The 23,987-nt window shown below is 54.4% G+C and overlaps 1 protein-coding gene across 1 annotated transcript in view; it reads left to right on the top strand.

Annotated features, from left to right (window-relative positions):
- LOC147119638 (uncharacterized) overlaps positions 1–3,574 on the top strand; it is a 31,839-nt gene extending 28,265 nt beyond the window's left edge. The window contains exon 7 of the mRNA XM_085985181.1: positions 1,344–3,574. Coding sequence (XP_085841307.1) covers positions 1,344–1,529 — 186 coding nt within the window. The 3' untranslated portion in view covers positions 1,530–3,574. The remainder of the gene's footprint in view (positions 1–1,343) is intronic.
- Positions 3,575–23,987: the final 20,413 nt, after the last annotated feature.

Genomic DNA, 23,987 nt, shown 5'->3' with positions numbered 1-23,987 from the left:
CACCATAGGGAACGAAGGAGATGTTTCCTCTCTCTCCGATGGGAGAGAGCAGTGGGTCAGACACTGACCTCTCAAATCTCTGGGACAGGGGTGGTCAAGACAGAGGGGATGAAGGTCTCCCGTCTCTGGAAAGGGCCAATGGGTCAGATACTGACCTCTGAACCCTTTGGGGCCTGGGGTCATATCCATAATTAGTACCTTGCAGACATGACTACAAGGCACAAGTCAGGAGTGTGATGGAATACTCTCCACTTGCCTGGATGAGTGCAGCTCCAACAACACTCGAAGCTCGACACCATCCAGGACAAAGCAGCCCCCTTGATTGGCACCCCATCCACCACCTTAAACATTCACTCCCTCCACCACCGGCGCCCCGTGGCTGCAGTGTGTACCGTCTACAAGATGCACTGCAGCAACTTGCCAAGGATTCTTCGGCAGCAGCTCCCAAACCCGCGACCTCTTCCACCTAGAAGGACAAGGGCAGCAGGCGCATGGGAACACCACCTCCTCCAAGTTCCCCTCCAAGTCACACACCATCCTGACTTGGAAATATATCGGCCACTCCTTCATCGTGTTATTCCCCCTCTGATGGGATAGACCAGATCTAACTGCCTCTTTGATGGGATTGTCCAGATGTAACTCCCTCTAAGGTGGGATTGTCAAGGTGTTACCCCCCCTCTGATGGGATAGACCAGATGTAACTCCCTCTCTGATGGGATTGCCCAGGTGTTACTCCCTCTCTGATGGGATTGTCCAGATGTAACTCCCGCTCTCTGATGGGATTCTGCAGGTGTAACTCCCTCTCTGATGGGATTCTCCAGGTGTAACTCCCTCTCTGATGGGATTCTCCAGGTGTAACTCCCTCTCTGATGGGATTCTCCAGGTGTAACTACCTCTCTGATGGGATTCTCCAGGCGTTACTCGCCCACTGATGGAATTGTCCAGGTGTAACTCCCTCTTTGATGCGATTTTCCAGTGTTACACCCTCTCTGATGGGAATGTCCAGGTGTTACTCCCTCTCTGAGGGGATTGTCCAGGTGTAACTCCCTCTTTGATGGGATTCTCCAGGTGTAACTCCCTCTTTGATGGGATTGTCCAGGTGTTACTCCCCTCTGATGGGATTGTCCAGGTGTTATTCCCCCTCTGATGGGATTCTGCAGGTGTAACTCCCTCTCTGATGGGATTCTCCAGTTCTAACTCCCTCTCTGGTGGGATTGTCCTCGTGTTACCCCAACTCATACTGATGTTCCCACGCTGGGGCTTCCCTGTGTAATGGGGAGTGGGGGGAGGGGTGCGAGAAGCCCCGCTGTTGTCTCTGCTCACCTTTGCTCTGTTTCCGACAGAATTGGGAAAGCTTTTCCTCAAGATGTAAACAGGTGAAGATGCAGTTCGAAGATATACGGATCAATCAGCTCTACAACAAGGTCCTGTATGAGGATCCCAGAGATCTGACCCAGGAGCAATGGGCCATCCAGGAGGCAGCCTGCTTAGCGCGTGTCAAGCAGATCGAAAAGCTGCCTTCTAATTAGGCAGAGAACATGCTACGCAGCAACACGTGATATTCGGCTTTACTCTGTATCTAACCCGTGCTGTACCTGCCCTGGGAGTGTTTGATGGGACAGTGTAGAGGGAGCTTTACTCTGCATCTAACTCGTGCTGTACCTGCCCTGGGAGTGTTTGATGGGACAGTGTAGAGGGAGCTTTACTCTGTATCTAACCCGTGCTGTACCAGCCCTGGGAGTGTTTGATGGGACAGTGCAGAGGGAGCTTTACTCTGTATCTAACCCCTGCTGTACCTGCCCTGGGAGTGTTTGATGGGACAGTGTAGAGGGAGCTTTACTCTGTATCGAACCCGTGCTGTACCTGCCCTGGGAGTGTTTGATGGGACAGTGTAGAGGGAGCTTTACTCAGTATCTAACCCGTGCTGTACCTGCCCTGGGAGTGTTTGATGGGACAGTGTAGAGGGAGCTTTACTCTGTATCTAACCCGTGCTGTACCAGCCCTGGGAGTGTTTGATGGGACAGTGTAGAGGGAGCTTTACTCTGTATCTAACCCGTGCTGTACCTGCCCTGGGTGTGTTTGATGGGACAGTGTAGAGGGAGCTTTACTCTGTATCTAACCCGTGCTGTACCAGCCCTGGGAGTGTTTGATGGGACAGTGTAGAGGGAGCTTTACTCTGTATCTAACCCGTGCTGTACCAGCCCTGGGAGTGTTTGATGGGACAGTGTAGAGGGAGCTTTACTCTGTATCTAACCCGTGCTGTACCTGCCCTGGGAGTGTTTGATGGGACAGTGTAGAGGGAGCTTTACTCTGTATCTAACCCGTGCTGTACCTGCTCTGGGAGTGTTTGATGGGACAGTGTAGAGGGAGCTTTACTCTGTATCTAACCCGTGCTGTACCTGCCCTGGGAGTGTTTGATGGGACAGTGTAGAGGGAGCTTTACTCTGTATCTAACCCTTGTTGTACCTGCCCTGGGAGTGTTTGATGGGACAGTGTAGAGGTAGCTTTACTCTGTATCTAACCCATGCTGTACCTGCCCTGGGTGTGTTTGATGCGACAGTGTAGAGGGAGCTTTACTCTGTATCTAACTCATGCTGTACGTGCCCCGCGGGTGTGTTCGATGGGACAGTGTAGAGGGAGCTTTACTCTGTATCTAACCCATGCTGTACCTGCCCTGGGTGTGTTCGATGGGACAGTGTAGAGGGAGCTTTACTCTGTATCTAACTCGTGCTGTATCTGCCCTCGGAGTGTTTGATGGGACAGTGTAGAGGGAGATTTACTCTGTATCTAACCCATGCTGTATATGCCCTGGGAGCTGTTGATGGGACAGTTTAGAGGGAGCTTTACTCTGCATCTAACTCGTGCTGTACCTGCCCTGGGAGTGTTTGATGGGACAGTGTAGAGGGAGCTTTATTCTCTATCTAACCAATGCTGTACCTGCCCTGGGAGTGTTTGATGGGACAGTGCAGAGGAAGCTTTACTCTGCATCTAACCCGTGGTGTACCTGCCCCGGGAGTGTTGGATGGGACAGTGTAGAGGGAGTTTTACTCTGTATCTAACCCGTGCTGTACCTGCCCTGGGAGTGTTTGATGGGACAGTGTAGAGAGAGCTTTACTTTGTATCTAACCCGTGCTGTACCTGCCCTGCGAGTGTTTGATGGGAAAGTGTAGAGGGAGCTTTACTCTGTATCTAACCTGTGCTGTACCTGCCCCGGGAGTGTTTGATGGAAAAGTTTAGAGGGAGCTTTACTCTGTATCTAAGCCGTGCTGTCGCTGCCCTGGGAGTATTTGATGGGACAGTGTAGAGGGAGCTTTACTCTGTATCTAACACTTGCTGTACCTGCCTTGGGAGTGTTTGATGGGACACTGCAGAGGGAGCTTTACTCTGTATCTAACCCGTGCTGTACCTGCCCTGGGAGGTTTGAAGGGCAATGCTTTCCAAATGCTCAGAATCTGTCTAGTTAGTGAAATCTGTAATCCTTAGTGGAATATTTGAGGGGTCTTAAACCCCAAATAATACCTGCTGCAATTCTCTGCTAAACCTTCACACGTGTTGAAATAAAGGTATGAAATCAGTGTTGTTTACTGAGCTTTTCATCCTGCACATCCCATGTTTCATCAAGAAACCTTTGACTCTCGCTGGGGTACAGTTCCTGAAGGTGCTGACTCTCACTGGGGTAGAGTTCCTGAAGGTGCTGACTCTCACTGGGGTACATATCCTGAAGGTGCTGACTCTCACTGGGGTACAGTTCCTGAGGGTGCTGACTCTCACTGGGGTACAGTTCCTGACGGTGCTGACTCTCACTGGGGTACAGTTCCTGAAGGTGCTGACTCTCACTGGGGTACAGTTCCTGAAGGTGCTGACTCTCACTGGGGTACAGTTCCTGAAGGTGCTGACTCTCACTGGGGTACAGTTCCTGAAGGTGCTGACTCTCACTGGGGTACAGTTCCTGAAGGTGCTGACTCTCACTGGGGTACAGTTCCTGAATGTGCTGACTCTCACTGGGGTGCAGTTCCTGAAGGTGCTGACTCTCACTGGGGTACAGTTCCTGAATGTGCTGACTCTCACTGGGGTGCAGTTCCTGAGGGTGCTGACTCTCACTGGGGTACAGATCCTGAAGGTGCTGACTCTCACTGGGGTACAGTTCCTGAATGTGCTGACTCTCACTGGGGTGCAGTTCCTGAAGGTGCTGACTCTCACTGGGGTACAGATCCTGAAGGTGCTGACTCTCACTGGGGTACAGATCCTGAAGGTGCTGACTCTCACTGGGGTGCAGTTCCTGAAGGTGCTGACTCTCACTGGGGTACAGTTCCTGAAGGTGCTGACTCTCACTGGGGTACAGTTCCTGAAGGTGCTGACTCTCACTGGGGTACAGTTCCTGACGGTGCTGACTCTCACTGGGGTAGAGTTCCTGAAGGTGCTGACTCTCACTGGGGTACAGTTCCTGAAGGTGCTGACTCTCACTGGGGTACAGTTCCTGAAGGTGCTGACTCTCACTGGGGTACAGTTCCTGAAGGTGCTGACTCTCACTGGGGTACAGTTCCTGACGGTGCTGACTCTCACTGGGGTACAGTTCCTGAAGGTGCTGACTCTCACTGGGGTACAGTTCCTGACGGTGCTGACTCTCACTGGGGTACAGTTCCTGAAGGTGCTGACTCTCACTGGGGTACAGTTCCTGACGGTGCTGACTCTCACTGGGGTAGAGTTCCTGAAGGTGCTGACTCTCACTGGGGTACAGTTCCTGAAGGTGCTGACTCTCACTAGGGTACAGTTCCTGAAGGTGCTGACTCTCACTGGGGTACAGTTCCTGAAGGTGCTGACTCTCACTGGGGTGCAGTTCCTGAAGGTGCTGACTCTCACTGGGGTACAGTTCCTGAAGGTGCTGACTCTCACTGGGGTACAGTTCCTGAAGGTGCTGACTCTCACTGGGGTACAGTTCCTGAAGGTGCTGACTCTCACTGGGGTACAGTTCCTGACGGTGCTGACTCTCACTGGGGTACAGTTCCTGAAGGTGCTGACTCTCACTGGGGTACAGTTCCTAAAGGTGCTGACTCTCACTGGGGTACAGTTCCTGAAGGTGCTGACTCTCACTGGGGTACAGTTCCTGAAGGTGCTGATCTCACTGGGGTACAGTTCCGGAAGGTGTTGACTCTCACTGGGGTACAGTTCCTGAAGGTGCTGACTCTCACTGGGGTACAGATCCTGAAGGGGCTGACTCTCACTGGGGTACAGTTCCTGAAGGTGCTGACTCTCACTGGGGTACAGTTCCTGAAGGTGCTGACTCTCACTGGGGTACAGTTCCTGAAGGTGCTGACTCTCACTGGGGTACAGTTCCTGAGGGTGCTGACTCTCACTGGGGTACAGTCCCTGAAGGTGCTGACTCTCACTGGGGTACAGTTCCTGAAGGTGCTGACTCTCACTGGGGTACAGTTCCTGAAGGTGCTGACTCTCACTGGGGTAGAGTTCCTGAAGGTGCTGACTCTCACTGGGGTACAGTTCCTGAGGGTGCTGACTCTCACTGGGGTACAGTTCCTGAGGGTGCTGACTCTCACTGGGGTACAGTTCCTCAAGGTGCTGACTCTCACTGGGGTACTGTTCCTGAGGGTGCTGACTCTCACTGGGGTACAGTTCCTGAAGGTGCTGACTCTCACTGGGGTACAGTTCCTGAAGGTGCTGACTCTCACTGGGGTACAGTTCCTGAGGGTGCTGACTCTCAGTGGGGTACAGATCCTGAAGGTGCTGACTCTCACTGGGGTACTGTTCCTGAAGGTGCTGACTTTCACTGGGGTACAGTGCCTGAAGGTGCTGACTCTCACTGGGGTACAGTTCCTGAAGGTGCTGACTCTCACTGGGGTACAGTTCCTGAAGGTGCTGACTCTCACTGGGGTACAGTTCCTGACGGTGCTGACTCTTAATTGGGTACAGATCCTGAAGGTGCTGACTCTCATTGGGGTACAGTTCCTGAAGGTGCTGACTCTCACTGGGGTAGAGTTCCTGAAGGTGCTGACTCTCACTGGGGTACAGTTCCTGAAGGTGCTGACTCTCACTGGGGTACAGTTCCTGAAGGTGCTGACTCTCACTGGGGTACAGTTCCTGAAGGTGCTGACTCTCACTGGGGTGCAGTTCCTGAAGGTGCTCACTCTCACTGGGGCACAGTTCCTGAAGGTGCTGACTCTCACTGGGGTACAGTTCCTGAAGGTGCTGACTCTCACTGGGGTACAGTTCCTGAAGGTGCTGACTCTCACTGGGGTACAGTTCCTGACGGTGCTGACTCTCACTGGGGTGCAGATCCTGAAGGTGCTGACTCTCATTGGGGTACAGTTCCTGAAGGTGCTGACTCTCACTGGGGTACAGTTCCTGAGGGTGCTGACTCTCACTGGGATACAGTTCCTGAGGGTGCTGACTCTCACTGGGGTACAGTTCCTGAGGGTGCTGACTCTCACTGGGGTACAGTTCCTGATGGTGCTGACTCTCACTGGGGTACAGTTCCTGAAGGTGCTGACTCTCACTGGGGTACAGTTCCCGAGAGTGCTGACTCTCACTGGGGTACTGTTCCTGAAGGTGCTGACTCTCACTGGGGTACAGTTCCTGAAGGTGCTGACTCTCACTGGGGTACAGTTCCTGACGGTGCTGACTCTCACTGGGGTACAGTTCCTGAAGGTGCTGACTCTCACTGGGGTACAGTTCCTGAAGCTGCTGACTCTCACTGGGGTACAATTCCTGAAGGTGCTGACTCTCACTGGGGTACAGTTCCTGAAGGTGCTGACTCTCACTGGGGTACAGTTCCTGAAGATGCTGACTCTCACTGGGGTACAGTTCCTGAAGGTGCTGACTCTCACTGGGGTACAGTTCCTGAGGGTGCTGACTCTCACTGGGGTACAGTTCCTGAGGGTGCTGACTCTCACTGGGGTACAGTTCCTGAGGGTGCTGACTCTCACTGGGGTACAGTTCCTGAGGGTGCAGACTTTCACTGGGGTACAGTTCCTGACGGTGCTGACTCTCACTGGGGTACTGTTCCTGAAGGTGCTGACTCTCACTGGGGTACATTTCCTGAATGTGCTGACTCTCACTGGGGTATAGTTCCTGAAGGTGCTGACTCTCACTGGGGTACAGTTCCTGAGGGTGCTATCTCTCACTGGGGTACTGTTCCTGAAGGTGCTGACTCTCACTGGGGTACAGTTCCTGAAGGTGCTCACTCTCACTGGGGTACAGTCCCTGAAGGTGCTGACTCTCACTGGGGTACAGTTCCTGAAGGTGCTGACTCTGACTGGGGTACAGTTCCTGAAGGTGCTGACTCTCGCTGGGGTACAGTCCCTGAAGCTGCTGACGCTCACTGGGGTACAGTTCCTGAAGGTGCTGACTCTCACTGGGGACCTGTTCCTGAAGGTGCTGACTCTCACTGGGGTACTGTTCCTGAAGTTGCTGACTCTCGCTGGGGTACAGTTCCTGAAGCTGCTGACTCTCACTGGGGTACAGTTCCTGAGGGTGCTGACTCTCACTGGGGTACAGTTCCTGACGGTGCTGACTCTCACTGGGGTACAGTTCCTGAAGGTGCTGACTCTCACTGGGCTACAGTTCCTGAAGGTGCTTACTCTCACTGGGGTACAGTTCCTGAAGGTGCTGACTCTCACTGGGGTACAGTTCCTGAAGGTGCTGACTCTCACTGGGGTACAGTTCCTGAAGGTGCTGACTTTCACTGGGGTACAGTTCCTGATGGTGCTGACTCTCACTGAGGTACAGTTCCTGAGGGTGCTGACTCTCACTGGGGTACTGTTCCTGAGGGTGCTGACTCTCACTGGGGTACAGTTCCTGAAGGTGTTGACTCTCACTGGGGTACAGTTCCTGAAGGTGCTGACTCTCACTGGGGTACAGATCCTGAAGGGGCTGACTCTCACTGGGGTACAGTTCCTGAAGGTGCTGACTCTCACTGGGGTACAGTCCCTGAAGGTGCTGACTCTCACTGGGGTACAGTTCCTGAAGGTGCTGACTCTCACTGGGGTACAGTTCCTGAAGGTGCTGACTCTCACTGGGGTAGAGTTCCTGAAGGTGCTGACTCTCACTGGGGTAGAGTTCCTGAGGGTGCTGACTCTCACTGGGGTACTGTTCCTGAGGGTGCTGACTCTCACTGGGGTACAGTTCCTGAGGGTGCTGACTCTCACTGGGGTACAGTTCCTCAAGGTGCTGACTCTCACTGGGGTACTGTTCCTGAGGGTGCTGACTCTCACTGGGGTACAGTTCCTGAGGGTGCAGACTGTCAGTGGGGTACAGTGCCTGAAGGTGCTGACTCTCACTGGGGTACAGTTCCTGAAGGTGCTGACTCTCACTGGGGTACAGTTCCTGAAGGTGCTGACTCTCACTGGGGTACAGTTCCTGACGGTGCTGACTCTTAATTGGGTACAGTTCCTGAAGGTGCTGACTCTCACTGGGGTGCAGTTCCTGAAGGTGCTGACTCTCACTGGGGTGCAGTTCCTGAAGGTGCTGACTCTCACTGGGGTACAGTTCCTGAAGGTGCTGACTCTCACTGGGGTACAGTTCCTGAAGGTGCTGACTCTCACTGGGGTACAGTTCCTGAAGGTGCTGACTCTCACTGGGGTACAGTTCCTGACGATGCTGACTCTCACTGGGGTACAGATCCTGAAGGTGCTGACTCTCATTGGGGTACAGTTCCTGAAGGTGCTGACTCTCACTGGGGTACAGTTCCTGAAGGTGCTGACTCTCACTGGGGTACAGTTACTGAAGGTGCTGACTCTCACTGGGGTACAGTTCCTGAGGGTGCTGACTCTCACTGGGGTACTGTTCCTGAGGGTGCTGACTCTCACTGGGGTACAGTTCCTGAGGGTGCTGACTCTCACTGGGGTACTGTTCCTGAAGGTGCTGACTCTCACTGGGGTACAGTTCCTGAAGGTGCTGACTCTCACTGGGGTACATTTCCTGAAGGTGCTGACTCTCACTGGGGTACAGTTCCTGAGGGTGCTGACTCTCACTGGGGTACAGTTCCTGAGGGTGCTGACTCTCACTGGGGTACAGTTCCTGAAGGTGCTGACTCTCACTGGGTACAGTTCCTGAGGATGCTGACTCTCACTGGGGTACTGTTCCTGAGGGTGCTGACTCTCACTGGGGTACAGTTCCTGAAGGTGCTGACTCTCACTGGGGTACAGTTCCTGAAGGTGCTGACTCTCACTGGGGTACAGTTCCTGAAGGTGCTGACTCTCACTGGGGTACAGTTCCTGAAGGTGCTGACTCTCACTGGGGTACAGTTCCTGAAGGTGCTGACTCTCACTGGGGTACAGTTCCTGAAGATGTTGACTCTCACTGGGGTACTGTTCCTGAAGGTGCTGACTCACTGGGGTACAGATCCTGAAGGGGCTGACTCTCACTGGGGTACAGTTCCTGAAGGTGCTGACTCTCACTGGGGTACAGTTCCTGAAGGTGCTGACTCTCACTGGGCTACAGTTCCTGAAGGTGCTTACTCTCACTGGGGTACAGTTCCTGAAGGTGCTGACTCTCACTGGGGTACAGTTCCTGAAGGTGCTGACTCTCACTGGGGTACAGTTCCTGAAGGTGCTGACTTTCACTGGGGTACAGTTCCTGATGGTGCTGACTCTCACTGAGGTACAGTTCCTGAGGGTGCTGACTCTCACTGGGGTACTGTTCCTGAGGGTGCTGACTCTCACTGGGGTACAGTTCCTGAAGGTGTTGACTCTCACTGGGGTACAGTTCCTGAAGGTGCTGACTCTCACTGGGGTACAGATCCTGAAGGGGCTGACTCTCACTGGGGTACAGTTCCTGAAGGTGCTGACTCTCACTGGGGTACAGTCCCTGAAGGTGCTGACTCTCACTGGGGTACAGTTCCTGAAGGTGCTGACTCTCACTGGGGTACAGTTCCTGAAGGTGCTGACTCTCACTGGGGTAGAGTTCCTGAAGGTGCTGACTCTCACTGGGGTAGAGTTCCTGAGGGTGCTGACTCTCACTGGGGTACTGTTCCTGAGGGTGCTGACTCTCACTGGGGTACAGTTCCTGAGGGTGCTGACTCTCACTGGGGTACAGTTCCTCAAGGTGCTGACTCTCACTGGGGTACTGTTCCTGAGGGTGCTGACTCTCACTGGGGTACAGTTCCTGAGGGTGCAGACTGGCAGTGGGGTACAGTGCCTGAAGGTGCTGACTCTCACTGGGGTACAGTTCCTGAAGGTGCTGACTCTCACTGGGGTACAGTTCCTGAAGGTGCTGACTCTCACTGGGGTACAGTTCCTGACGGTGCTGACTCTTAATTGGGTACAGTTCCTGAAGGTGCTGACTCTCACTGGGGTGCAGTTCCTGAAGGTGCTGACTCTCACTGGGGTGCAGTTCCTGAAGGTGCTGACTCTCACTGGGGTACAGTTCCTGAAGGTGCTGACTCTCACTGGGGTACAGTTCCTGAAGGTGCTGACTCTCACTGGGGTACAGTTCCTGAAGGTGCTGACTCTCACTGGGGTACAGTTCCTGACGATGCTGACTCTCACTGGGGTACAGATCCTGAAGGTGCTGACTCTCATTGGGGTACAGTTCCTGAAGGTGCTGACTCTCACTGGGGTACAGTTCCTGAAGGTGCTGACTCTCACTGGGGTACAGTTACTGAAGGTGCTGACTCTCACTGGGGTACAGTTCCTGAGGGTGCTGACTCTCACTGGGGTACTGTTCCTGAGGGTGCTGACTCTCACTGGGGTACAGTTCCTGAGGGTGCTGACTCTCACTGGGGTACTGTTCCTGAAGGTGCTGACTCTCACTGGGGTACAGTTCCTGAAGGTGCTGACTCTCACTGGGGTACATTTCCTGAAGGTGCTGACTCTCACTGGGGTACAGTTCCTGAGGGTGCTGACTCTCACTGGGGTACAGTTCCTGAGGGTGCTGACTCTCACTGGGGTACAGTTCCTGAGGGTGCTGACTCTCACTGGGGTACAGTTCCTGAAGGTGCTGACTCTCACTGGGGTACAGTTCCTGAAGGTGCTGACTCTCACTGGGGTACAGTTCCTGAAGGTGCTGACTCTCACTGGGGTACAGTTCCTGAAGGTGCTGACTCTCACTGGGGTACAGTTCCTGAAGGTGCTGACTCTCACTGGGGTACAGTTCCTGAAGATGTTGACTCTCACTGGGGTACTGTTCCTGAAGGTGCTGACTCACTGGGGTACAGATCCTGAAGGGGCTGACTCTCACTGGGGTACAGTTCCTGAAGGTGCTGACTCTCACTGGGGTACAGTTCCTGAAGGTGCTGACTCTCACTGGGGTACAGTTCCTGAAGGTGCTGACTCTCACTGGGGTACAGTCCCTGAAGGTGCTGAGACTCACTGGGGTACAGTTCCTGAAGGTGCTGACTCTCACTGGGGTACGGTTCCTGAAGGTGCTGACTCTCACTGGGGTAGAGTTCCTGAAGGTGCTGACTCTCACTGGGGTACAGTTCCTGAGGGTGCTGACTCTCACTGGTGTACTGTTCCTGAGGGTGCTGACTCTCACTGGGGTACAGTTCCTGAGGGTGCTGACTCTCACTGGGGTACAGTTCCTCAAGGTGCTGACTCTCACTGGGGTACTGTTCCTGAGGGTGCTGACTCTCACTGGGGTACAGTTCCTGAGGGTGCTGACTCTTAGTGGGGTACAGTGCCTGAAGGTGCTGACTCTCACTGGGGTACAGTTCCTGAAGGTGCTGACTCTCACTGGGGTGCAGTTCCTGAAGGTGCTGACTCTCACTGGGGTACAGTTCCTGACGGTGCTGACTCTTAATTGGGTACAGATCCTGAAGGTGCTGACTCTCATTGGGGTACAGTTCCTGAAGGTGCTGACTCTCACTGGGGTACAGTTCCTGAAGGTGCTGACTCTCACTGGGGTAGAGTTCCTGAAGGTGCTGACTCTCACTGGGGTACAGTTCCTGAAGGTGCTGACTCTCACTGGGGTACAGTTCCTGAAGGTGCTGACTCTCACTGGGGTACAGTTCCTGAAGGTGCTGACTCTCACTGGGGTACAGTTCCTGAAGGTGCTGACTCTCACTGGGGTACAGTTCCTGACGGTGCTGACTCTCACTGGGGTGCAGATCCTGAAGGTGCTGACTCTCATTGGGGTACAGTTCCTGAAGGTGCTGACTCTCACTGGGGTAGAGTTCCTGAAGGTGCTGACTCTCACTGGGGTACAGTTCCTGAGGGTGCTGACTCTCACTGGGGTACAGTTCCTGAGGGTGCTGACTCTCACTGGGGTACAGTTCCTCAAGGTGCTGACTCTCACTGGGGTACTGTTCCTGAGGGTGCTGACTCTCACTGGGGTACAGTTCCTGAGGGTGCTGACTCTCAGTGGGGTACAGATCCTGAAGGTGCTGACTCTCACTGGGGTACTGTTCCTGAAGGTGCTGACTTTCACTGGGGTACAGTGCCTGAAGGTGCTGACTCTCACTGGGGTACAGTTCCTGAAGGTGCTGACTCTCACTGGGGTACAGTTCCTGAAGGTGCTGACTCTCACTGGGGTACAGTTCCTGACGGTGCTGACTCTTAATTGGGTACAGATCCTGAAGGTGCTGACTCTCATTGGGGTACAGTTCCTGAAGGTGCTGACTCTCACTGGGGTACAGTTCCTGAAGGTGCTGACTCTCACTGGGGTACAGTTCCTGAAGGTGCTGACTCTCACTGGGGTACAGTTCCTGAAGGTGCTGACTCTCACTGGGGTACAGTTCCTGAAGGTGCTGACTCTCACTGGGGTGCAGTTCCTGAAGGTGCTGACTCTCACTGGGGTACAGTTCCTGAAGGTGCTGACTCTCACTGGGGTACAGTTCCTGAAGGTGCTGACTCTCACTGGGGTACAGTTCCTGAAGGTGCTGACTCTCACTGGGGTACAGTTCCTGACGGTGCTGACTCTCACTGGGGTAGAGTTCCTGAAGGTGCTGACTCTCACTGGGGTGCAGATCCTGAAGGTGCTGACTCTCATTGGGGTACAGTTCCTGAAGGTGCTGACTCTCACTGGGGTACAGTTCCTGAAGGTGCTGACTCTCACTGGGGTACAGTTCCTGACGGTGCTGACTCTTAATTGGGTACAGATCCTGAAGGTGCTGACTCTCATTGGGGTACAGTTCCTGAAGGTGCTGACTCTCACTGGGGTACAGTTCCTGAAGGTGCTGACTCTCACTGGGGTAGAGTTCCTGAAGGTGCTGACTCTCACTGGGGTACAGTTCCTGAAGGTGCTGACTCTCACTGGGGTACAGTTCCTGAAGGTGCTGACTCTCACTGGGGTGCAGTTCCTGAAGGTGCTGACTCTCACTGGGGTGCAGTTCCTGAAGGTGCTGACTCTCACTGGGGTACAGTTCCTGAAGGTGCTGACTCTCACTGGGGTACAGTTCCTGAAGGTGCTGACTCTCACTGGGGTACAGTTCCTGAAGGTGCTGACTCTCACTGGGGTACAGTTCCTGACGATGCTGACTCTCACTGGGGTACAGATCCTGAAGGTGCTGACTCTCATTGGGGTACAGTTCCTGAAGGTGCTGACTCTCACTGGGGTACAGTTCCTGAAGGTGCTGACTCTCACTGGGGTACAGTTACTGAAGGTGCTGACTCTCACTGGGGTACAGTTCCTGAGGGTGCTGACTCTCACTGGGGTACTGTTCCTGAGGGTGCTGACTCTCACTGGGGTACAGTTCCTGAGGGTGCTGACTCTCACTGGGGTACTGTTCCTGAAGGTGCTGACTCTCACTGGGGTACAGTTCCTGAAGGTGCTGACTCTCACTGGGGTACATTTCCTGAAGGTGCTGACTCTCACTGGGGTACAGTTCCTGAGGGTGCTGACTCTCACTGGGGTACAGTTCCTGAGGGTGCTGACTCTCACTGGGGTACAGTTCCTGAAGGTGCTGACTCTCACTGGGGTACAGTTCCTGAGGATGCTGACTCTCACTGGGGTACTGTTCCTGAGGGTGCTGACTCTCACTGGGGTACAGTTCCTGAAGGTGCTGACTCTCACTGGGGTACAGTTCCTGAAGGTGCTGACTCTCACTGGGGTACAGTTCCTGAAGGTGCTGACTCTCACTGGGGTACAGTTCCTGAAGGTGCTGACTCTCACTGGGGTACAGTTCCTGAAGGTGCTGACTCTCACTGGGGTACAGTTCCTGAAGATGTTGACTCTCACTGGGGTACTGTTCCTGAAGGTGCTGACTCTCACTGGGGTACAGATCCTGAAGGGGCTGACTCTCACTGGGGTACAGTTCCTGAAGGTGCTGACTCTCACTGGGGTACAGTTCCTGAAGGTGCTGACTCTCACTGGGGTACAGTTCCTGAAGGTGCTGACTCTCACTGGGGTACAGTCCCTGAAGGTGCTGACACTCACTGGGGTACAGTTCCTGAAGGTGCTGACTCTCACTGGGGTACGGTTCCTGAAGGTGCTGACTCTCACTGGGGTAGAGTTCCTGAAGGTGCTGACTCTCACTGGGGTACAGTTCCTGAGGGTGCTGACTCTCACTGGTGTACTGTTCCTGAGGGTGCTGACTCTCACTGGGGTACAGTTCCTGAGGGTGCTGACTCTCACTGGGGTACAGTTCCTCAAGGTGCTGACTCTCACTGGGGTACTGTTCCTGAGGGTGCTGACTCTCACTGGGGTACAGTTCCTGAGGGTGCTGACTCTTAGTGGGGTACAGTGCCTGAAGGTGCTGACTCTCACTGGGGTACAGTTCCTGAAGGTGCTGACTCTCACTGGGGTGCAGTTCCTGAAGGTGCTGACTCTCACTGGGGTACAGTTCCTGACGGTGCTGACTCTTAATTGGGTACAGATCCTGAAGGTGCTGACTCTCATTGGGGTACAGTTCCTGAAGGTGCTGACTCTCACTGGGGTACAGTTCCTGAAGGTGCTGACTCTCACTGGGGTAGAGTTCCTGAAGGTGCTGACTCTCACTGGGGTACAGTTCCTGAAGGTGCTGACTCTCACTGGGGTACAGTTCCTGAAGGTGCTGACTCTCACTGGGGTACAGTTCCTGAAGGTGCTGACTCTCACTGGGGTGCAGTTCCTGAAGGTGCTGACTCTCACTGGGGTACAGTTCCTGAAGGTGCTGACTCTCACTGGGGTACAGTTCCTGAAGGTGCTGACTCTCACTGGGGTACAGTTCCTGAAGGTGCTGACTCTCACTGGGGTACAGTTCCTGACGGTGCTGACTCTCACTGGGGTGCAGATCCTGAAGGTGCTGACTCTCATTGGGGTACAGTTCCTGAAGGTGCTGACTCTCACTGGGGTAGAGTTCCTGAAGGTGCTGACTCTCACTGGGGTACAGTTCCTGAGGGTGCTGACTCTCACTGGGGTACAGTTCCTGAGGGTGCTGACTCTCACTGGGGTACAGTTCCTCAAGGTGCTGACTCTCACTGGGGTACTGTTCCTGAGGGTGCTGACTCTCACTGGGGTACAGTTCCTGAGGGTGCTGACTCTCAGTGGGGTACAGATCCTGAAGGTGCTGACTCTCACTGGGGTACTGTTCCTGAAGGTGCTGACTTTCACTGGGGTACAGTGCCTGAAGGTGCTGACTCTCACTGGGGTACAGTTCCTGAAGGTGCTGACTCTCACTGGGGTACAGTTCCTGAAGGTGCTGACTCTCACTGGGGTACAGTGCCTGAAGGTGCTGACTCTCACTGGGGTACAGTTCCTGAAGGTGCTGACTCTCACTGGGGTACAGTTCCTGACGGTGCTGACTCTTAATTGGGTACAGATCCTGAAGGTGCTGACTCTCATTGGGGTACAGTTCCTGAAGGTGCTGACTCTCACTGGGGTAGAGTTCCTGAAGGTGCTGACTCTCACTGGGGTACAGTTCCTGAAGGTGCTGACTCTCAGTGGGGTACAGTTCCTGAAGGTGCTGACTCTCACTGGGGTACAGTTCCTGAAGGTGCTGACTCTCACTGGGGTGCAGTTCCTGAAGGTGCTGACTCTCACTGGGGTACAGTTCCTGAAGGTGCTGACTCTCACTGGGGTACAGTTCCTGAAGGTGCTGACTCTCACTGGGGTACAGTTCCTGAAGGTGCTGACTCTCACTGGGGTACAGTTCCTGACGGTGCTGACTCTCACTGGGGTGCAGATCCTGAAGGTGCTGACTCTCATTGGGGTACAGTTCCTGAAGGTGCTGACTCTCACTGGGGTACAGTTCCTGAGGGTGCTGACTCTCACTGGGATACAGTTCCTGAGGGTGCTGACTCTCACTGGGGTACAGTTCCTGAGGGTGCTGACTCTCACTGGGGTACAGTTCCTGATGGTGCTGACTCTCACTGGGGTACAGTTCCTGAAGGTGCTGAGTCTCACTGGGGTACAGTTCCCGAGAGTGCTGACTCTCACTGGGGTACTGTTCCTGAAGGTGCTGACTCTCACTGGGGTAGAGTTCCTGAAGGTGCTGACTCTCACTGGGGTACAGTTCCTGACGGTGCTGACTCTCACTGGGGTACAGTTCCTGAAGGTGCTGACTCTCACTGGGGTACAGTTCCTGAAGGTGCTGACTCTCACTGGGGTACAGTTCCTGAAGGTGCTGACTCTCACTGGGGTACAGTTCCTGAAGGTGCTGACTCTCACTGGGGTACAGTTCCTGAAGGTGCTGACTCTCACTGGGGTACAGTTCCTGAAGGTGCTGACTCTCACTGGGGTACAGTTCCTGACGGTGCTGACTCTCACTGGGGTGCAGATCCTGAAGGTGCTGACTCTCATTGGGGTACAGTTCCTGAAGGTGCTGACTCTCACTGGGGTAGAGTTCCTGAAGGTGCTGACTCTCACTGGGGTACAGTTCCTGAGGGTGCTGACTCTCACTGGGGTACAGTTCCTGAGGGTGCTGACTCTCACTGGGGTACAGTTCCTCAAGGTGCTGACTCTCACTGGGGTACTGTTCCTGAGGGTGCTGACTCTCACTGGGGTACAGTTCCTGAAGGTGCTGACTCTCACTGGGGTACTGTTCCTGAAGGTGCTGACTTTCACTGGGGTACAGTGCCTGAAGGTGCTGACTCTCACTGGGGTACAGTTCCTGAAGGTGCTGACTCTCACTGGGGTACAGTTCCTGAAGGTGCTGACTCTCACTGGGGTACAGTTCCTGACGGTGCTGACTCTTAATTGGGTACAGATCCTGAAGGTGCTGACTCTCATTGGGGTACAGTTCCTGAAGGTGCTGACTCTCACTGGGGTAGAGTTCCTGAAGGTGCTGACTCTCACTGGGGTACAGTTCCTGAAGGTGCTGACTCTCAGTGGGGTACAGTTCCTGAAGGTGCTGACTCTCACTGGGGTACAGTTCCTGAAGGTGCTGACTCTCACTGGGGTGCAGTTCCTGAAGGTGCTGACTCTCACTGGGGTACAGTTCCTGAAGGTGCTGACTCTCACTGGGGTACAGTTCCTGAAGGTGCTGACTCTCACTGGGGTACAGTTCCTGAAGGTGCTGACTCTCACTGGGGTACAGTTCCTGACGGTGCTGACTCTCACTGGGGTGCAGATCCTGAAGGTGCTGACTCTCATTGGGGTACAGTTCCTGAAGGTGCTGACTCTCACTGGGGTACAGTTCCTGAGGGTGCTGACTCTCACTGGGATACAGTTCCTGAGGGTGCTGACTCTCACTGGGGTACAGTTCCTGAGGGTGCTGACTCTCACTGGGGTACAGTTCCTGATGGTGCTGACTCTCACTGGGGTACAGTTCCTGAAGGTGCTGAGTCTCACTGGGGTACAGTTCCCGAGAGTGCTGACTCTCACTGGGGTACTGTTCCTGAAGGTGCTGACTCTCACTGGGGTAGAGTTCCTGAAGGTGCTGACTCTCACTGGGGTACAGTTCCTGACGGTGCTGACTCTCACTGGGGTACAGTTCCTGAAGGTGCTGACTCTCACTGGGGTACAGTTCCTGAAGATGCTGACTCTCACTGGGGTACAGTTCCTGAAGGTGCTGACTCTCACTGGGGTACAGTTCCTGAGGGTGCTGACTCTCACTGGGGTACAGTTCCTGAGGGTGCTGACTCTCACTGGGGTACAGTTCCTGAGGGTGCAGACTTTCACTGGGGTACAGTTCCTGACGGTGCTGACTCTCACTGGGGTACTGTTCCTGAAGGTGCTGACTCTCACTGGGGTACAGTTCCTGAATGTGCTGACTCTCACTGGGGTATAGTTCCTGAAGGTGCTGACTCTCACTGGGGTACAGTTCCTGAGGGTGCTATCTCTCACTGGGGTACTGTTCCTGAAGGTGCTGACTCTCACTGGGGTACAGTTCCTGAAGGTGCTGACTCTCACTGGGGTACAGTTCATGAAGGTGCTGACTCTCACTGGGGTACCGTTCCTGAAGGTGCTGACTCTCACTGGGGTACAGTTCCTGAGGGTGCTGACTCTCACTGGGGTACAGATCCTGAAGGGGCTGACTCTCACTGGGGTACAGTTCCTGAAGGTGCTGACTCTCACTGGGGTACAGTTCCTGAAGGTGCTGACTCTCACTGGGAAACAGTTCCTGAAGGTGCTGACTCTCACTGGGGTACAGTTCCTGAAGGTGCTCACTCTCACTGGGGTACAGTCCCTGAAGGTGCTGACTCTCACTGGGGTACAGTTCCTGAAGGTGCTGACTCTGACTGGGGTACAGTTCCTGAAGGTGCTGACTCTCGCTGGGGTACAGTCCCTGAAGCTGCTGACGCTCACTGGGGTACAGTTCCTGAAGGTGCTGACTCTCACTGGGGTACAGTTCCTGAAGGTGCTGACTCTCACTGGGGTACAGTTCCTGACGGTGCTGACTCTCACTGGGGTACAGTTCCTGAAGGTGCTGACTCTCACTGGGGTACAGTTCCTGAAGGTGCTGACTCTCACTAAGGTACAGTTCCTGAAGGTGCTGACTCTCACTGGGGTACAGTTCCTGAAGGTGCTGACTCTCACTGGGGTACAGTTCCTGAAGGTGTTGACTCTCACTGGGGTACAGTTCCTGAAGGTGCTGACTCTCACTGGGGTACAGATCCTGAAGGGGCTGACTCTCACTGGGGTACAGTTCCTGAAGGTGCTGACTCTCACTGGGGTACAGTTCCTGAAGGTGCTGACTCTCACTGGGGTACAGTTCCTGAAGGTGCTGACTCTCACTGGGGTACAGTTCCTGAAGATGTTGACTCTCACTGGGGTACTGTTCCTGAAGGTGCTGACTCACTGGGGTACAGATCCTTAAGGGGCTGACTCTCACTGGGGTACAGTTCCTGAAGGTGCTGACTCTCACTGGGGTACAGTTCCTGAAGGTGCTGACTCTCACTGGGGTACAGTTCCTGAAGGTGCTGACTCTCACTGGGGTACAGTCCCTGAAGGTGCTGACACTCACTGGGGTACAGTTCCTGAAGGTGCTGACTCTCACTGGGGTACGGTTCCTGAAGGTGCTGACTCTCACTGGGGTAGAGTTCCTGAAGGTGCTGACTCTCACTGGGGTACAGTTCCTGAGGGTGCTGACTCTCACTGGTGTACTGTTCCTGAGGGTGCTGACTCTCACTGGGGTACAGTTCCTGAGGGTGCTGACTCTCACTGGGGTACAGTTCCTCAAGGTGCTGACTCTCACTGGGGTACTGTTCCTGAGGGTGCTGACTCTCACTGGGGTACAGTTCCTGAGGGTGCTGACTCTTAGTGGGGTACAGTGCCTGAAGGTGCTGACTCTCACTGGGGTACAGTTCCTGAAGGTGCTGACTCTCACTGGGGTGCAGTTCCTGAAGGTGCTGACTCTCACTGGGGTACAGTTCCTGACGGTGCTGACTCTTAATTGGGTACAGATCCTGAAGGTGCTGACTCTCATTTGGGTACAGTTCCTGAAGGTGCTGACTCTCACTGGGGTACAGTTCCTGAAGGTGCTGACTCTCACTGGGGTACAGTTCCTGAAGGTGCTGACTCTCACTGGGGTACAGTTCCTGAAGGTGCTGACTCTCACTGGGGTACAGTTCCTGAAGGTGCTGACTCTCACTGGGGTGCAGTTCCTGAAGGTGCTCACTCTCACTGGGGCACAGTTCCTGAAGGTGCTGACTCTCACTGGGGTACAGTTCCTGAAGGTGCTGACTCTCACTGGGGTACAGTTCCTGACGGTGCTGACTCTCACTGGGGTGCAGATCCTGAAGGTGCTGACTCTCATTGGGGTACAGTTCCTGAAGGTGCTGACTCTCACTGGGGTACAGTTCCTGAGGGTGCTGACTCTCACTGGGATACAGTTCCTGAGGGTGCTGACTCTCACTGGGGTACAGTTCCTGAGGGTGCTGACTCTCACTGGGGTACAGTTCCTGATGGTGCTGACTCTCACTGGGGTACAGTTCCTGAAGGTGCTGACTCTCACTGGGGTACAGTTCCCGAGAGTGCTGACTCTCACTGGGGTACTGTTCCTGAAGGTGCTGACTCTCACTGGGGTACAGTTCCTGAAGGTGCTGACTCTCACTGGGGTACAGTTCCTGACGGTGCTGACTCTCACTGGGGTACAGTTCCTGAAGGTGCTGACTCTCACTGGGGTACAGTTCCTGAAGCTGCTGACTCTCACTGGGGTACAATTCCTGAAGGTGCTGACTCTCACTGGGGTACAGTTCCTGAAGGTGCTGACTCTCACTGGGGTACAGTTCCTGAAGATGCTGACTCTCACTGGGGTACAGTTCCTGAAGGTGCTGACTCTCACTGGGGTACAGTTCCTGAGGGTGCTGACTCTCACTGGGGTACAGTTCCTGAGGGTGCTGACTCTCACTGGGGTACAGTTCCTGAGGGTGCTGACTCTCACTGGGGTACAGTTCCTGAGGGTGCAGACTTTCACTGGGGTACAGTTCCTGACGGTGCTGACTCTCACTGGGGTACTGTTCCTGAAGGTGCTGACTCTCACTGGGGTACATTTCCTGAATGTGCTGACTCTCACTGGGGTATAGTTCCTGAAGGTGCTGACTCTCACTGGGGTACAGTTCCTGAGGGTGCTATCTCTCACTGGGGTACTGTTCCTGAAGGTGCTGACTCTCACTGGGGTACAGTTCCTGAAGGTGCTCACTCTCACTGGGGTACAGTCCCTGAAGGTGCTGACTCTCACTGGGGTACAGTTCCTGAAGGTGCTGACTCTGACTGGGGTACAGTTCCTGAAGGTGCTGACTCTCGCTGGGGTACAGTCCCTGAAGCTGCTGACGCTCACTGGGGTACAGTTCCTGAAGGTGCTGACTCTCACTGGGGACCTGTTCCTGAAGGTGCTGACTCTCACTGGGGTACTGTTCCTGAAGTTGCTGACTCTCGCTGGGGTACAGTTCCTGAAGCTGCTGACTCTCACTGGGGTACAGTTCCTGAGGGTGCTGACTCTCACTGGGGTACAGTTCCTGACGGTGCTGACTCTCACTGGGGTACAGTTCCTGAAGGTGCTGACTCTCACTGGGCTACAGTTCCTGAAGGTGCTTACTCTCACTGGGGTACAGTTCCTGAAGGTGCTGACTCTCACTGGGGTACAGTTCCTGAAGGTGCTGACTCTCACTGGGGTACAGTTCCTGAAGGTGCTGACTTTCACTGGGGTACAGTTCCTGATGGTGCTGACTCTCACTGAGGTACAGTTCCTGAGGGTGCTGACTCTCACTGGGGTACTGTTCCTGAGGGTGCTGACTCTCACTGGGGTACAGTTCCTGAAGGTGTTGACTCTCACTGGGGTACAGTTCCTGAAGGTGCTGACTCTCACTGGGGTACAGATCCTGAAGGGGCTGACTCTCACTGGGGTACAGTTCCTGAAGGTGCTGACTCTCACTGGGGTACAGTCCCTGAAGGTGCTGACTCTCACTGGGGTACAGTTCCTGAAGGTGCTGACTCTCACTGGGGTACAGTTCCTGAAGGTGCTGACTCTCACTGGGGTAGAGTTCCTGAAGGTGCTGACTCTCACTGGGGTAGAGTTCCTGAGGGTGCTGACTCTCACTGGGGTACTGTTCCTGAGGGTGCTGACTCTCACTGGGGTACAGTTCCTGAGGGTGCTGACTCTCACTGGGGTACAGTTCCTCAAGGTGCTGACTCTCACTGGGGTACTGTTCCTGAGGGTGCTGACTCTCACTGGGGTACAGTTCCTGAGGGTGCAGACTGTCAGTGGGGTACAGTGCCTGAAGGTGCTGACTCTCACTGGGGTACAGTTCCTGAAGGTGCTGACTCTCACTGGGGTACAGTTCCTGAAGGTGCTGACTCTCACTGGGGTACAGTTCCTGACGGTGCTGACTCTTAATTGGGTACAGATCCTGAAGGTGCTGACTCTCATTGGGGTACAGTTCCTGAAGGTGCTGACTCTCACTGGGGTACAGTTCCTGAAGGTGCTGACTCTCACTGGGGTAGAGTTCCTGAAGGTGCTGACTCTCACTGGGGTACAGTTCCTGAAGGTGCTGACTCTCACTGGGGTACAGTTCCTGAAGGTGCTGACTCTCACTGGGGTGCAGTTCCTGAAGGTGCTGACTCTCACTGGGGTGCAGTTCCTGAAGGTGCTGACTCTCACTGGGGTACAGTTCCTGAAGGTGCTGACTCTCACTGGGGTACAGTTCCTGAAGGTGCTGACTCTCACTGGGGTACAGTTCCTGAAGGTGCTGACTCTCACTGGGGTACAGTTCCTGACGATGCTGACTCTCACTGGGGTACAGATCCTGAAGGTGCTGACTCTCATTGGGGTACAGTTCCTGAAGGTGCTGACTCTCACTGGGGTACAGTTCCTGAAGGTGCTGACTCTCACTGGGGTACAGTTACTGAAGGTGCTGACTCTCACTGGGGTACAGTTCCTGAGGGTGCTGACTCTCACTGGGGTACTGTTCCTGAGGGTGCTGACTCTCACTGGGGTACAGTTCCTGAGGGTGCTGACTCTCACTGGGGTACTGTTCCTGAAGGTGCTGACTCTCACTGGGGTACAGTTCCTGAAGGTGCTGACTCTCACTGGGGTACATTTCCTGAAGGTGCTGACTCTCACTGGGGTACAGTTCCTGAGGGTGCTGACTCTCACTGGGGTACAGTTCCTGAGGGTGCTGACTCTCACTGGGGTACAGTTCCTGAAGGTGCTGACTCTCACTGGGTACAGTTCCTGAGGATGCTGACTCTCACTGGGGTACTGTTCCTGAGGGTGCTGACTCTCACTGGGGTACAGTTCCTGAAGGTGCTGACTCTCACTGGGGTACAGTTCCTGAAGGTGCTGACTCTCACTGGGGTACAGTTCCTGAAGGTGCTGACTCTCACTGGGGTACAGTTCCTGAAGGTGCTGACTCTCACTGGGGTACAGTTCCTGAAGGTGCTGACTCTCACTGGGGTACAGTTCCTGAAGATGTTGACTCTCACTGGGGTACTGTTCCTGAAGGTGCTGACTCACTGGGGTACAGATCCTGAAGGGGCTGACTCTCACTGGGGTACAGTTCCTGAAGGTGCTGACTCTCACTGGGGTACAGTTCCTGAAGGTGCTGACTCTCATTGGGGTACAGTTCCTGAAGGTGCTGACTCTCACTGGGGTACAGTCCCTGAAGGTGCTGAGACTCACTGGGGTACAGTTCCTGAAGGTGCTGACTCTCACTGGGGTACGGTTCCTGAAGGTGCTGACTCTCACTGGGGTAGAGTTCCTGAAGGTGCTGACTCTCACTGGGGTACAGTTCCTGAGGGTGCTGACTCTCACTGGTGTACTGTTCCTGAGGGTGCTGACTCTCACTGGGGTACAGTTCCTGAGGGTGCTGACTCTCACTGGGGTACAGTTCCTCAAGGTGCTGACTCTCACTGGGGTACTGTTCCTGAGGGTGCTGACTCTCACTGGGGTACAGTTCCTGAGGGTGCTGACTCTTAGTGGGGTACAGTGCCTGAAGGTGCTGACTCTCACTGGGGTACAGTTCCTGAAGGTGCTGACTCTCACTGGGGTGCAGTTCCTGAAGGTGCTGACTCTCACTGGGGTACAGTTCCTGACGGTGCTGACTCTTAATTGGGTACAGATCCTGAAGGTGCTGACTCTCATTGGGGTACAGTTCCTGAAGGTGCTGACTCTCACTGGGGTACAGTTCCTGAAGGTGCTGACTCTCACTGGGGTAGAGTTCCTGAAGGTGCTGACTCTC

This window comes from Somniosus microcephalus, chromosome 4, assembly GCF_052327205.1.
Source record: "Somniosus microcephalus isolate GS21.2 chromosome 4, FLI_Smic_1.0, whole genome shotgun sequence".
NCBI lineage: Eukaryota > Metazoa > Chordata > Chondrichthyes > Squaliformes > Somniosidae > Somniosus > Somniosus microcephalus.
This window is presented reverse-complemented; position numbering and strand designations above follow the sequence as displayed.